Source organism: Anolis sagrei, chromosome Y, assembly GCF_037176765.1.
Source record: "Anolis sagrei isolate rAnoSag1 chromosome Y, rAnoSag1.mat, whole genome shotgun sequence".
NCBI classification, from domain to species: domain Eukaryota; kingdom Metazoa; phylum Chordata; class Lepidosauria; order Squamata; family Dactyloidae; genus Anolis; species Anolis sagrei.
The window spans coordinates 73,608,514-73,623,823 of record NC_090035.1 but is presented as its reverse complement, the minus strand read 5'-3'; the positions used below and the strand labels follow the sequence as shown (position 1 = coordinate 73,623,823).

General features: G+C 44.4%; 1 protein-coding gene across 1 annotated transcript in view; it reads right to left on the bottom strand.

Annotated features, from left to right (window-relative positions):
• Positions 1 to 4,179: 4,179 nt before the first annotated feature.
• The window catches only part of LOC132780613 (calpain-12-like), a 37,085-nt gene continuing 25,954 nt past the window's right edge, over positions 4,180 to 15,310 (bottom strand). Inside the window, exons 13-22 of the mRNA XM_060784341.2 lie at positions 14,473 to 14,515; positions 12,292 to 12,360; positions 10,836 to 10,893; positions 10,327 to 10,391; positions 9,717 to 9,724; positions 8,519 to 8,582; positions 6,986 to 7,064; positions 6,612 to 6,728; positions 6,246 to 6,304; positions 4,180 to 4,878 (exon numbers count right to left, since the gene is read on the bottom strand). Of these exons, the coding sequence (XP_060640324.2) occupies positions 4,852 to 4,878; positions 6,246 to 6,304; positions 6,612 to 6,728; positions 6,986 to 7,064; positions 8,519 to 8,582; positions 9,717 to 9,724; positions 10,327 to 10,391; positions 10,836 to 10,893; positions 12,292 to 12,360; positions 14,473 to 14,515 (589 nt within the window). The 3' untranslated portion in view covers positions 4,180 to 4,851. The remainder of the gene's footprint in view (positions 4,879 to 6,245; positions 6,305 to 6,611; positions 6,729 to 6,985; positions 7,065 to 8,518; positions 8,583 to 9,716; positions 9,725 to 10,326; positions 10,392 to 10,835; positions 10,894 to 12,291; positions 12,361 to 14,472; positions 14,516 to 15,310) is intronic.

Below are 15,310 nucleotides of genomic sequence, written 5' to 3'. Positions count from 1 at the left end.
CTGGATGGTCCACGATGTATCCAGTATTTGTCTCAGTGGTCGACGGCCTCTTAAAGGTTGGGAGCCACTGCTCTAAGGGATACAGTTTGGCTCTATGCCCCATTCAGCTCTGATTCAGAAAGTAAGCAGATTCGCCTTTCCTGAAATATTTTGGGAGTCAACCCTAAAATTGCTGTGTATATTAGGCCTTGTGAAACTGCTTGTGTGTAGTTGCTAGCCCTTACATTTTTACTAGTTGTGCTACTCAACCCCAGCTATTTCCTTGTACTTCCAATCTCGGTTTAGATGACTTCTGGGCACAAAGTCACGGTGACATTTGTTCCAGTTCTACTACCCAACCCTAGTTATTTCCTTTTACTTCCAATGTCGGTTTATATGATTGATGGGAACAAAGTCACGGTGACTAGTTGAACTGGCCTCCAAGTTGTCTTCTTGTTTGCATCGTTGTCATTGCAATATAGACTATTGTAAAAAGATGTAAAGACTTTTTGTCAGTTTATATGATTGATAGGCACAAAGTCACCGTGACCAGTTGAATTGACTACCAGGTTATGTTCTTATTTGCACGCATGGCCCATTTTTGCCAAAGGATTTTTCCTTATTTGCGTTCTAGATGTATATCTCAGTATCTCGATAGAGTTACAAGCTGGGTAGATGCAGGGAATCCCTTGGATGTAGCGTACCTGGATTTCAGTAAGGCCTACGACAAAGTCCCCCATGACCTGGCAAACAAACTAGTCAAATGTGCCGTCAAGCCAACCCTGACCGGGACCACCTTCCACCTGGAAACCGATGCCCTCACTGTGGGAGAAGATGATCCTCTAGGTGCACCTATGGACCTACCACTAGAATACTGCACTTGGAGGACCATCATCCTCAGACTATGAGAGATTGCCTAAGTATTTAAGTAGGTGGATCTGTAATTGGTTAAGCGAACAAACGGTGATTTTCCCCCTGGCTTCCTCTTCATCCTGGAAAGAAATGATGAGCGGAGTGCCATCAGCAGGGCTCCATCCTGGGCCTGGTCCTGTTCAGGATCTTCATTAATGACTTAGATGAAGGCATGATCATCAAGTTTGCAGATGACACCAAATTGGGAGGAAGAGCCAATACCCCAGAAGACAGGAGCAGAATTCAAAACGATCAGAACAGATTAGAGAGATGAATGGCCAAAACTAACACAATGAAGTTCAATGGGGGGAAATGCGAGATTCTTCACTTAGGCAGAAAAAAAAATGAAATGTAAAGATAGAGAATGGGGGACGATGCCTGGCTCGACAGCAGGACGTATGGAAAAGTCCTTGTAGACAACAAGTTAATCATGAGCCAACAATGTGATGCTGCAGCTTAAAAAGCCAATGGGATTTTGGCCTGCATCAATAGGAGCCTAGTGTCTAAATCCAGGGAAGTCATGCTACCCTTCTATTCTACCTTGGTTAGACCACACCTGGAATACTGTGTCCAATTCAGGGCACCACAATTAAAGAGAGATAATGACAAGCTGGAATGTGTGCAGAGGAGGGTGACTAAAACGATCAAGGGTCTGGAGAACAAGCCCTATGAGGAGCGGCTTAAAGAGCTGGACATGTTTAGCCTCAAGAAGAGAAGGCTAAGTGGAGATATGATGAGGGCCATGTATCAATACATGAGGGGAAGTCACAGGGAGGAGGGAGCAAGCTTGTTTTTTGGTGCCCTGGAGACTAGGATGTGGAGCAATGGCTTCAAACTATAGAAAAGGAGATTCCACCTGAGCATTAGGAAGAACTTCCTGACAGTGAGACCTGTTCAGCTGTGGAACTCTCTGTCTCAGAGTGTGGTGGAGGCTCCTTCTATGGAGGCTTTTAAACAAAGAATCGATGGCCATCTGTCGGGGGTGATTTGAATGCGATTTTCCTGCTTCTTGGCAGAATGGGGTTGGACTGAATGGCCCACGAGGTCTCTTCCAACGCTATGATTCTATAATTCTAGAGCAGATGCCACCGAACCTAGAGGATCACATTTCCCTATCTGGAAGTCCTTATAGCGTTATAGCAAATATATCATTTTTGCCTCTATATGACTTTCTGGTGGGACACATAAAATAACCTTGGGGACTGCATGCATCCCACAAGCCACACTTTGCTCACCTCTGGCTTAAGGAGAGAGATATCTTTGATACTGATTTTGTGTTTTGTCAGTAAAGCCTGGGTTAGCTGCGATCAAGATCTTAATTTTTCTCATGCTTTCCCATAGAGACTAGCAAGCAGCTGCTGCATAGCATTGGTGCATCCAGTGCCATCACTCTTTGGACAGCTGTTCAGGGAACTTCAAAGCATGTGGACTAGTTGCCATTCCATATGATATGTGTACACTGTAGATTGAATGTGGTTTGACACCACTTTAAGTGCCATGGCTCAATGTTTTGGAATCCTGGGCTTTAGTTTGGTACCAGCATTCTTTGACAGAAAAGGATAAAGATCTTGGAAAGCTACAACTGCCATGATCAGAGGCAGCCCTAGGTAATTTTCAACAGTAAGCAAACAGTATTTTGATGCCCCCCCCCCAACCAATCATTGATCTATATTTTCATATATATCATGAGTTCTTTGTACCATATTTGGTTCAATTCCATCATTGGTGGAGTTCAGAATGTTCTTTGATTGTAGGTGAACTATACATCCCAGTAACTACACTTGCCGCACTTGTTCCCTTGCCTGGCCCGCTTTGGGTCCGGAGGCGTGCCTGAAGACCCCAGCGTGTGCACCAAAAATCACCTCTTCTCCTGACTTTCTCCTCAGCCATTGGGACCAAGAGAGAGAGAGACAGAGGTGGAGATGCCCACCTTTCCTGAAGGTAGGCGCAAAAACAAAGGAGGGAGTGGAGGTGGCCGGGTGGAGCAGGAACAAGAGGGGCTAGGCGAGGCTCAATGGCCTGGCCCCTTTGGGAAGAGGATCGCCTGGCAGCGAGGCAAGAAAGCCGAGGCTCTGCCCAGACTGCTAGGACTGTTGTGAGTTGAGGGGGCGCTCCTCAAGTGGCAGTTGAGGGGCATTTACAGAGGCGCCTCTGCGCCCCTGGCAAAAAAAAAAGTGTTCTGCGACCGCTTACTTCGCGTAATGGACGAGCCGCCCCTGGCTATGATTCCATAGCATTGACCCAAGGTAGGTAAAGGGGCATCAAATTGCATGAACTCTTCAGTGTAGATGAAAAATGCTCATGTGATTTTTGCCTTCTCTGCTATGTAGTACTGCATTCAATAGACAAAGAAGCTATCTAGATTAGCATCCTGTAAATCAGCATTCTCAATCTGGGGGTTGGGACCCCTTGGAGGTCACTGTAAAGGTCACTTGATAGATTTTTTAAAATATAAAAATACACAAGAGTGTGGAAATACTAAAGTTGATAAAGATATATCATTGGAGACCATAGGGTTGTCCATATGATCATATATCGATTTCGATGTATGGTTGTGAAAACGGGACAATATATAGGTGAACTCGAAGGAGATCAACTCATTTGAGATCTGGAGTCCCTGGTGGTGCTGAGCTGCTGAACTTGCTGATCGAAAGGTTGCAGGTTCAAATCTGGGGAGTGGCATGAGTTCCCGCTGTTAGCCCCAGCTTCTGCCAACCTAGCAGTTCAAAAACATGCAAATGTGAGTAGATCAATAGGTACTGCTCCGGTGGGAAGGTAAGGGCGCTCCATGCAGTCATGCCGGCCACATGACCTAGGAGGTGTCTACGGACAATGCCGGCTCTTCAGTTTAGAAATGGAGATGACCACCAACCCCCAGAGTCGGACACGATTGGACTTAATGTCAGAGGAAAACCTTTACCTTTACCTATACATTTTTTATTTTGTGATATAAAGACCGTAATAGAAAGCGCCTGAGGTTGTTAGGAATTGTGGGAGTTATAATCCAAAACACCTAGAGGACCAAAGTATGCCCATGCCTGTTTTAGATGGATGGACTCAATTCAAGAAGCCATGGCTGCTCTGAGTCTGGAAGACTTGAGCAGGGTTTGTTGACGACAAGGTGACTAGGAAGTCCCTCATTCTTCGTAGGGTCCCCTTAACTCAAAATCCTATCCATTGCCATACGAGGTATATGGTGTGGGTTTCTAGGGCAAATGGGCTTGCCTTGCAACTTGTGAGGCGCATCACAGGAGCTAATCCTTATGTATATGTGGATACATAGAAAAGTATTGCATCAATCATTTTATTTACTGGAACGATACCTTGATTTTTCTCCCCGAAATAAGACTCAGGATTCAATATTTGGAATACAATTTTAGAACAGAACTCAATTAAAGGCACAATTTAGAATGTCAGTGTCGCTATCCTCAATAGAAGAATTATATGTAGTGATTTTCTAATCAATATATATGCTTCACAGTTCTCTTTGTATTGCTTTTCTTTTCCGCTGTAATCATCCATTGCATGACACGATCCAAAGAAATTGTCTTCTGTGATGTGTTTATTCTGGTTGTCGAATTTGAGAAGTGTCATTTTTTTTCATATCAGGAGTGACTTGAGAAACTGCAAGTCGCTTCTGGTGTGAGAGAATTGGCCGTCTGCAAGGACGTTGCCCAGGGGACGCCCGGATGTTTTGATGTTTTGCCATCCTTGTGGGAGGCTTCTCTCATGACCCTGCATGAGGAGCTGGAGCTGACAGAGGGAGCTCATCCGTGCTCTCCCCGGATTCAAACCTCTGACCTGTCAGTCTTCAGTCCTGCTGGCACAAGGGTTTAACCCACTGCGCCACTGAGGGCTCCTGTAATTAAGTGTAATTAATGCTCTGTGAATATAATGAAGTGCAATGGTCATCAGCAGGGGATGAAGAAAGCAGGCGTTGGCAAGGAGATCTCTTCCAAATCAAGGGAAACTGGCCAGTGCCATCCACTGAAAGAAAGAAAGAAAACCAACAAGTGAGCTTTTGTTGACCTTGTGGATTCGGCTTTAATGGGCAGGCAGACCCTTGGCTACCCCAGGCCCACATTTTTGGGTCTCCCTCTCTCCTTTACTGATGGTGCCAAGGCAAGAGGTAGAGAAGGAAAGAAAAAAAAGCGAATGAAGGAAAGAGGGAGGGAAGAAAGGGGAGAAAGAAAGAGGAAGGGAAAGAAAGAAGGAAAGAGGTCGAGAAGAAAGAAGGGAGAGAAGGAAAGAGGGAGGGAAAGAAAGAAGGAGAGAAGGAAGGAAGGAAGGAAGGAAGGAAGGAAGGAAGGAAGGAAGGAAGGAAGGAAGGAGGCAAACAGCGAAGGGAAGAAGGAAAGAAAGAGGTAGAGAAGGAAGAAAGGAGAGAAAAAGGAATGGAAAGATAAAGAGGAGAGGGAAGGAAAGAGATAGAAAAGGAAAGAAGGGGAGAAGGAAAGAATAAAAAGGGAAGGAACGGAGGAAAGAGGGAGATAAAGAAAGAAGGAAAGAGAGAAGGAAGGATGGAAGCAAAGAGTGAAGGGAGGAAGGAAAGAAAGAGGTAGAGAAGGAAGAAAGGAGAGAAAAGGGAATGGAAAGATAAAGAGGGAAGGAAGGAAAGAGGTAGAGAAAGAAAGAAGGAGAGAAGGAAAGAAAAAAGGGAAGGAACTAAGGAAAGAGGCAGGGAAGAAAGGAGAGAAAGAAAGAGGGAGGGAAAGAAAGAAGGAAAGAGAAGGAAGGATGGAAGCAAAGAGCGAAGGGAGGAAGAAAAGAAAGAGGTAGAGAAGGAAGAAAGGAGAGAAAAGGGAATGGAAAAATAAAGGGGGAAGGAAGGAAAGAGGTAGAGAAGGAAAGAAAAAAGGGAACGAAGGAAAGAGGGAGGGAAGAAAGGAGAGTAAGAAAGAAGGAAAGAAAGAAGGAAGGATGGAAGCAAAGAGTGAAAGAAAGAAGGAAAGAAAGAGGTAGAGAAGGAAGAAAGGAGATAAAGAAAGAGGGAGGGAAAGAAAGAAGGAGAGAGAAAAGGAAGGATGGATGGAGGCAAAGAGCGAAGGGAAGAAGGAAAGAAAGAGGTAGAGAAGGAAGAAAGTAGAGGAAGAGAAGGAAGAAAGGAGAGAAAAGGGAATGGAAAGATAAAGGGGAAAGGAAGGAAAGAGGTAGAGAAGGAAGGAAGAAGGAAAGAAAAAAAGGGGAAGGAACAAAGTAAAGAGGGGGAAGGAAGGAGAGAAAGAGAGAGAGAGAGAGAGAGAAAGAAAGAAAGAAAGAAAGAAAGAAAAAGAAAGAAGGTTGACCACAGCAATGTGTGGCGGGTACAGCTAGTGATCTATAAAAAAGGCTACAATTTATCCCCATTTGCTTACCTCTTTTTCTGGCATGTAGACAACTCCATTTCCGTTGGTATCATGTTTTTTGCACCACACTAGTGAAAGAAACAGATACTTCATATCAGGATAACAATTCCTTAAGGGCACTGCTTTAGCCGTGAGTCCCAACCCTAAAAGGGGTCCCCTTGGCTCAATCTCAGGGTCACAAAAATTGGCAAAGGTCAAAGGCTTTTGAATCTGGCTGGTTAGGAAGCCATGCCTCCTGAATCTGGAACTGACCATTGCAACTCGTTGGGTCCCAGTTTTGTGCTTCTTGGACTATGGATAAGATAACTTGTGGAGTTTAAGTATACTGAAGGAAGAATGAGAACAAGGACACTTGAGTGATCTTTCTGGCCTTACTGAAAACACTTTCCAGGTGCACCATCAGGGAAACAAAGCTGTCGAAGTCTATCTGGAGCCAGGGGTTGCCGTATTTTTTCACAAGGGCCTCCGTTGTCCGATTATTTAAGTGGAATCCTGCATCAAAGCAGAAGCAGCAATATTTTAATACAACTTCATGTTCCCTGATTATGTAGAATTGGCATGGGCAAACTTTGGCCCTCCAGGTGTTTTGGACTTCAACTCCCACAATTCCTGGCCTCAGGTTCCTTCCTTTTCCCCAGGAATTGTGGGAGTTGAAGGCCAGGAATTGTGGGAGTTGAAGTCCAAAACACCTGGAGGGCCAAAGTTTGCCCACGCCTACTCGAGGAAATATACTATTCTATCCTATTCACCTGCAGCGTCCAACGCCAGCCGGATTTCATGGGTGTTCATGCTGCCGGACTTGTCTGCATCGTAAACCAGGAATATATGCTGGGAAGAACATAAAACACAGATTAACGCCTTCCTACCTGCAATATATGTACAAGAGTCAATGCAATGTTGTTTTTAATCTCTTTCAATGTCTGTGTGTACTTTCGAGTGGCAATTAGAATTCTCTGTGTGTTGTCTCTGGCACCGTGCCTTAGGACAACGGACCTACAATTCCCAAGATAACATTGGATACACCAATGCTTCTCAACCTTCCCAATGCCATAACCCCTTAGTACAGTTCCTCATGTTATGGTGACCCCCCAACCATAACATTATTTTCATTGCTACTTCACAAGTGTCATTTTGCTACTGTTATGAATCATAATGTAAATATTTGATATGCAGGATGTATTTTCATTGGACTGGACCAAATTTCCAAATTTCATTCACTGGACCAAACTTGGCCCAAATACCTAAAATTTCCAAATTTCATTCACTGGACCAAACTTGGCACAAATACCTAATACACCCAAATTTGAATATTGATGGGTTTGGGGGGGGGGATTGATTTTGTGATTTGGGAGTTGTAGTTCCTAGGATTTATAGTTCACCTTCAATCAGAGAGCATTCTGAACCCCACCAACGATGGAATTGAACTAAACTTGGCACACAGAAATCCCATGACCAGTAGAAAATACTGAAAGGGTTTGGTGGATATTGACCTTGAGTTTTGGAGTTATCGTTCATCTACATCCAGGGAGCACTGTGGATTCAAACAATGATGGATCTGGAAACAAACTTGGCACCAACACCCCATATGCCCAAATGTGAACACTGGTGGGGTTTGGGGAAAATAGATCTTGACATTTGGGAGTTGTAGTTGCTGGGATTTATAGTTCACTTACAATCAAAGAGCATTCTGAACTCCACCAACAATGTAATTGAACCAAACTAGGCACACAGAACTCCCACGACCAACAGAAAATACTGGAAAGGTTTGGTGGGCATTGACCTTGAGATTTGGAGTTGTAGTTCGCCTACATCCAGAGATTACTGTGGGCTCAAGCAATGATGGATCTGGACCAAATTTGGCACAAGTACTCAATATGTCCAAATGTGAACACTGGCGGAGTTTGGTTAAAATAGACCTTGATATTTGGGTGTTGTCGCTGGGATTTATAGTTCACCTACAATCAAAGAGCATTCTGAACCCCACCTCTTGATATTTGGGTGTTGTCGTTGCTGGGATTTATAGTTCACCTACAATCAAAGAGCATTCTGAACCCCACCAAAATTGGGCCAAACTTCCCACACAGAACCCCCAAGACCAAGAGAAAATACTGTGTTTTCTGATGGTCTTTGGCAACCCCTCTGACATGTCTCTTGTGACCTTCTTCCCAGAGGTCCTGACCCCCGGTTGATAACCACTGGGATAGACTTAAAGTGGTATCAAAATGTTGTGATTCTGTAGTATAGATGCATTCAGAGAAACTGTTTTCTGAATATACACTCACCTGCCATTCTTGCATCCTACAGGAAAACTGCTGAAAATCATGCAAAGTCAACTTGTTTGTTTTCCTGCTCTGTGGTATAGTTAAGGAGAAGCAAATGGTGCATCGTATGATCCAAATTACAGTCCTTCAGATATGATAGACATTTCCCAATATTTGAAGTGCTATTGTGTGAAAGATGGAGTGTATTTATTTTATGGTTTAGTTGTGGATTCCAGTACAAGCAGGAAATCGGCCTAGATGAATTTATTTATTTATTTAGAGTATTTATATTCCACCCTTTTCACCCCGAAGGGGACTCAGAGCGGATCACAGAATGCATATACAGCAAACATTCAATGCCGTTATACACTGACAAGACAGACACTGTACACAGATAGAGATATATATAGGCATTCCCATCTTCAGCATCTTGGAGGCTGTGCTTAGTTCCGGCCACAGGGGGTGCTGTTGCTCCCCTTTCCCTGCCAAAGGGCTTTGTTGTAAACTTCCTCCTCAATCAAATTGCTGGCATTTTTTCTGGAATTTCTTTATGGGTGCCTTAAATACCTCCCCGCTTAAAGCAGTGCCTATTTATCTACTCACTTTGCTGTTTTCGAAACTGCTAGGTAGGCAGAAGCTGGGCTAAAGTCACCTCCAGATTGGACTACTGTAATGCGCTCTACGTGGGGCTGCCCTTGAAAACGGCCTGGAAATTCCGACTGGTCCAACGGGCGGCGGCCAGGTTGTGAACTGGTGCTCCTTACAGGGAGAAGTCAACCCTCCTGTTTAAGGAGCTCCAATGGCTGCTGTTCATTTTCCGGTCCCAATTCAAGGTGCAGGTGCTTACCTAAAGGTAAAGGTAAAGGTAGTCCCCTGACATTAAGTCCAGTCATGTCTGACTCTGGGGTGTGGTGCTCATCTCTATTTCTAAGCCGAAGAGCCAGCGCTGTCCGTAGACACCTCCAAGGTCATGTGGCCAGCATGACTGCATGGAGCGCCGTTACCTTCCCGCCAGAGCGGTACCTATTGATCTACTCACATTTGCATGTTTTCGAACTGCTAGGTTGGCAGAAGCTAGGGCTGACAGCGGAAGCTCACGCCGCTCCCCGGAATTGAACCTGCGACCTTTCGATCAACAAGCTCAGCAGCTCAGTGCTTTAACCCACTGAGCCACCAGGGGCCCTGGTGCTTACCTACAAAGCCCTAAATGGTTTGGGACCCACCTACCTGCGTGACCGCATCTCCGTATATGAACCCACACGATCTCTCCGATCATCTGGAGAGGCCCTGCTCACGATTCCACCTGCGTCGCAAGCATGATTGGTGGGGACATGGGACAGGGCCTTCTCCGTGGTGGCCCCCCGACTCTGGAACTCTCTCCCCAAGGATATCAGACAAGCCCCAACATTGGCAGTCTTTAGGAAGAGCTTGTTCCAGTGTGCCTTCCCAGAATAGGAAACTCCTAGCATCATGTCCCAATTGCACTTTACTAGAGATTTAAGATTGTCTGCACACCGCACCTATCTCCAAAAACCTATCTATCTCACCTGTCAAGTTCAGCATTTTAATAAGCCGCACCAAGTCCTTCGGGAGATGTTAGCGGGGTATAAATAAAGGCTTATTATTATTATTATTATTATTATTATTATAAAGGCCAGGAGCTCACCTTGACCCGGGCTTCAAACTGTCAACCTTCCAGTTGGCAAGATTTACTGCAACTGGTTGTTAACCTGCTGTGCTAAAGCTCAGATCAGAATCATTGGGTTCCTTTCAACTCTTAGGCTTCCTTTGAGTGATGACTCCCTGCTTACTTTACACCAGAAGGATACACTGAAATGCCGGATGATTTTCTCGCACTGCTCCCTGGAAAAGCCATCCGTCTCCAAGAATGTCACTGGAAAAAAGGGTTATTTTGTTGACTGCTTTTTTTGTATTTTTATATTGTACATGAGAAAAGTGTTCTGTTTTTATCCCAGAAATACCTAGTTTTAAATTGTACTGAAGATCTTTTTGCACAAAATACATTTTTTAAAAACGTCCTTCAATTTTTCACCTAAAAATACTGAAAGGGAAAAAATGTGTAAAAACCCTTCTAATCTCATTCAGCAAGGAGCAAACTTTTGAAATCTTTCTCAAGTGCAAGAAGGAAGTAAATCAGTGTTTCCCTCCTTGCTGTGGGCCTATCACTACAATTGCTGCGTTTCCTCTTAACCCACAGTAAAGAATGGGAGAGGAAGTGAATCACATCAACGGTAGGGGATGAAGTGAATGTCAAGTTTCCTTGTGATTTCAAGTTCTAGGGTCCGAATTCAAAGAAAGGGGAGAGAGAGGTACTCACATGCAGTCATACTTTCGTTCAAGATGCGTTGGAATTGATTGGCATCCACTTCTTGGTCCTGTGAGAAACAAAAATGTAAGAATGGTCAGCCACACAGCCAGGCCAATGAACATCTCCATCTTCTTTGTGCCAGCCAGGATCAGGGCTAATCAATCGTCCAATGGTTCCCAACTTTTTTTTGACCAGGGATCACTTAACCAGGGACCACGTTGACCAGGGACCATGTTCACCATGGACCATGTTGACCAGGGACCACTTTGACAATGGACCATGTTGACCAGGGACCACTTGACCAGGGACTACTTTGATCTGGGATCACTTGACTAGGGACCACTTTGACGAGGGACCACTTGACCAGGGACCGCTTCACCAGGGATCACATTAATAAGGAACCACTTGACCATAGACCACGTTGACCAGGGACCACTTTGACCAGGGACTACTTGGCCAGTGACCATTTTGACCAGGAGTCACTTTGACCAGGAACCACTTGACCAGGGACTACTTTAAACAGGGACTTCTTGACCAGGGTCCATTTTGACCAGGGATCACTTTGACCAGGAACCACTTGACCAGGGACCAATTGATCAGGGACCACTTTTGACCAGCAACCACTTTGACCAGGGACCACTCTCTTCAACAACCAGGGACTACTTGACCAGGGACCACTTTGACCAGGGGTCACTTTGACCAGGAGTCACTTTGACCAGGGACCACTTTGACCAGGGGTCACTTTGACCAGGAGTCACTTTGACCAGGGACCACATTGACCAGGGATCTCTTTGACCAGGAACCACTTTGACCAGGAACCACTTTGACCAGGGACTACTTGCCCAGGGACCATTTTGACCAGGGGTCACTTCAACCAGGAACCACTTGACCAGGGAGTACTTTAAACAGGGACTACTTTGACCAGGGACTACTTGACCAGTGTCCACTTTGACCAGGGACCAATTGACCAGGGACTACTTTCACCAGGAACCACTTTGACCAAGGACTATTTGACCAGGGACCACTCTCCAACATTAGTACCAAAAGGGTTAAGAATCAGTTTTTGGTCAACTTTAGATTCAATTTGGTTATTTGGGGTGCTGTTTCAAAAATTGCATTGGATAGACTACATTAGCTCTAGTTTCTAATACAAAACATATGCCATATTTTGCGACAGGGGTGGCAGGTGGCGCGAAAAAGAGTGGAAATAAAATAAAATAAAGTGGACCAGATTTTCGTCCTCATGACCCACTGGTGGTCCGTGGCCCACAGGTTAAGAACCATTGCAATAGTCTTAAAGTCTGGCAGCTCATACAGCCTCCCCCAGCCTTTTAATGGGATCGGGCCTTGACCTTCCTTATTTTTTTTATGGCTTGGATGGTGCACCCAATGCGCTCGTTTACTCCAGGCTGTGTGTTTTTCTCATCTTTCTCCTCTTTTCTCAGGGAATTTACAAACTATTTACCTGTCCTGCATACTTCAGGAAGGTTTTCTCAAGTATTTTGTCTACTCCAGTCTTGGGAGGTGTCATTGTCTGGGGAGAAAGAAAGCATGAGAGGGAATGAGGCACAACTCTAGCACAGTGAATTCAGAGTCGCTCCTTTTAGGACAAATGTGAGAATCAGTCAAACTGTGGAGCAGAGTTTTTCCTATTTAAAAATAATCTAGATGTACTCAGTGCTGGTTGGTTGGATGTCATCACATTCATAAATGCACCTCCCTCCCATATACCTCTCAACCTGATGGTTGGATCTCATGACATTCATAGAGTAGAGAACCCTTCAAAACCTCACAACCTCTGAGGATGCCTATCATAGATGTGGGTGAAACATCAGGACAGAATGCTTCTGGAACATGGCCAGACAGCCCGGAAAAATCAGAAGAACCCAACCCTTCCACTTCCAACCTGGCTGTGATGACAGGATGGTTCTTACTAGGCTTGGTTGATAAAAAAAGGTTCAAAACTCATTTTGGATGTAGGGGGCGCTGGTGGTTTGATTCTAAAGTCACTTCTAAATTTTTTTTAAAAACATTCAAAACTTTCCGAAACTTCCGAATTGCTTCGTTAATGGCAGACACTCATGTGCTGTAGGAAAAAAAACAGCACTGGTACTGGAGAAACTTCAGGGGATTCTCCCTCCCTCATTTTTAGACCAATCCTAATGAAACTTGCTACAGTGGTAGAACACATGGACCACTGTTAGCTCAGCAAATTTCATAACCTTTGACATATCCGTGGATTTTTGATGAATTTTCAAAGTCCTTTATAAAAAACAATTTTTAATAATAAAGAAAATCTGTTCCTGGTTTGAAAGTGTTATTTCCTGTTTCATTGGGTGGTCTTTACTTTGAAAGGAGCTGTTCTACTCCAGAAACTTTGTTTGTGTGGCACAAGCTGTGTTAAATTGGTGGAGAACAAAAATAATAGTTGAGACCCCATCAAGGGACATCTAGACTGACCCCCCTTCTTCTGGGCAGAAAGACACCATCCAAACTCTCCTGACATCCTTTTGCTTCCTCTACTGAGTTGGAGGGGACCCTCAAAACACAGCCATCCATTTATTCCTATTTGCAGATGCAATCAATCATTTTATTTTATCATTACTTACTGATGTAAAGGGCTGGCTGCGCCAGTACCTTGTTCATGGCAATCAGGCCAAAGTGAAATGATTGGTTTTTTAAGCAGTTTAAGTTCTCTTGGCTTTGCAAAAGTTGCTTATTGCTTTGCTGCTTTCTTTAGACACCTTTGTAGATTCAATCAGTTTATTTTATATTTAGATGACGACTGCTACAGACAGCTATAGGGGTCCTTCAGCCATTTGACAGCTATAGGGGTCCTTCAGCCATTTTGGCTAATGAATGTGGGAAATGTAGTTTAACAGCAGGGCTTTTTGCATTCTCTACCCTTGGGGGCCTGGCCTTCACAAACTACAACAATGGCTGTGTGTAATGAATCCCACCGCTGCCACCAAAATATAATAATGCAGTGAATAATAGTAAATATTTTAATTTTAATTTCTTGACGGGGAAAATATATATAATAATCCCACTACTCGCTGCTTCCTGCTGCCACCAAAATATAATAGCGCAGTGAGTAATAGTAAAGATTTTTAATTTAAATTTATTGACAGGGAAAATATATATAATAATCCCACTACTCACTGCTTCTTTATATTTTGGTGGCAGTGGTGGGATTCATTACACTGTGCTTAGCCATGCCCGCCTCATCCCTCCCTTGCATCGCCAGGGGAGGGAAAGCATGAGATTTTAAAACTTTTTAGGTTTTACCAAAGTTGCTTAATGGTTCTGAAAATTAAAATAACCTTGGGAGACATCTGCACATTATGGACTATTTCTGGAAAAAAAAAGTTCAGTGGTTCAAATTTGGATTTGCCTCTCCCACCTTTCCTGCATGGTTCAAAACCGCTTCGAAAGTCAAAAGTTGCAAGTTTTTTTGTTTCAGGCTCTTCCGAACGAACCTATCCAACCCTAGTTTTTACGTGATTTCAAGCAGGTATTTAAAAAAAAATAAATTCCAACTTCAACATCTAAGCTAAGATTCTCAGGATGGTGGATGCATTCATTCAATCCAGCCCTTGAACTGTGTCGAAAAATATTGAAATACGCAAGCAAAAGAAACAATTACCTGCAATGCCGGGCCATCTGCACTGATTTCTCCATCAATTTCCCTAGAATGAAAAAATAACCAGATCCCTTGTGATAGGCTGTAGAGGTGATCTCAGTGTTGTTATACAAACCCAGGGAGGGGTGCATCTCCTCAACTATGGCCCCTTCTATACTGCTATATCATCCAGATTATCAAAGTAGAAAATCCACACTATCTGCTTTGAACTGGATTATGTAGGCCACAGTGGGGCATCGAGTTAAACCGCTGAACTGCTGAACTTGTTGCAGGTTTGCGGACAGAGTGAGCTCCTGTCGTTAGCCCCAGCTCCTGCCAACCTAGCAGTTTGACAACATGCAATAGTAAATAGATCAATAGGTACCGCTCTGGCAGGAAGGTAATGGCGTGCCATGCAGTCATGCTGGCCACATGACCTTCAAGGCGTCTACGGACAATGCAGGGCAGCAAGTTAAACCGCTGAGCTGCTGAACTTGTTGACTGGAAGGTCAGTGGTTTGCAGACAGGGTGAGCTCCTGTCATTAGCCCCAGCTCCTGCCAACCTAGCAGTTTGATAGCATGCAAATGTGAATAGGTACCGCTCTGCAGTCATGCTAGCCACAAGGCCTTAGGGGTGTCTATGGACAATGCGAGACAGCAAGTTAAACCGCTGAGCTGCTGAACTTGTTGACTGGAAGGTCAGTGGTTTGCAGACAGGTTGAGCTCCTGTCATTAGCCCCAGCTCCTGCCAACCTAGCAGTTTGATAGCATGCAAATGTGAATAGGTACCGCTCTGCAGTCATGCTGGCCACAAGGCCTTAGGGGTGTCTATGGACAATGCGAGACAGCAAGTTAAACCGCT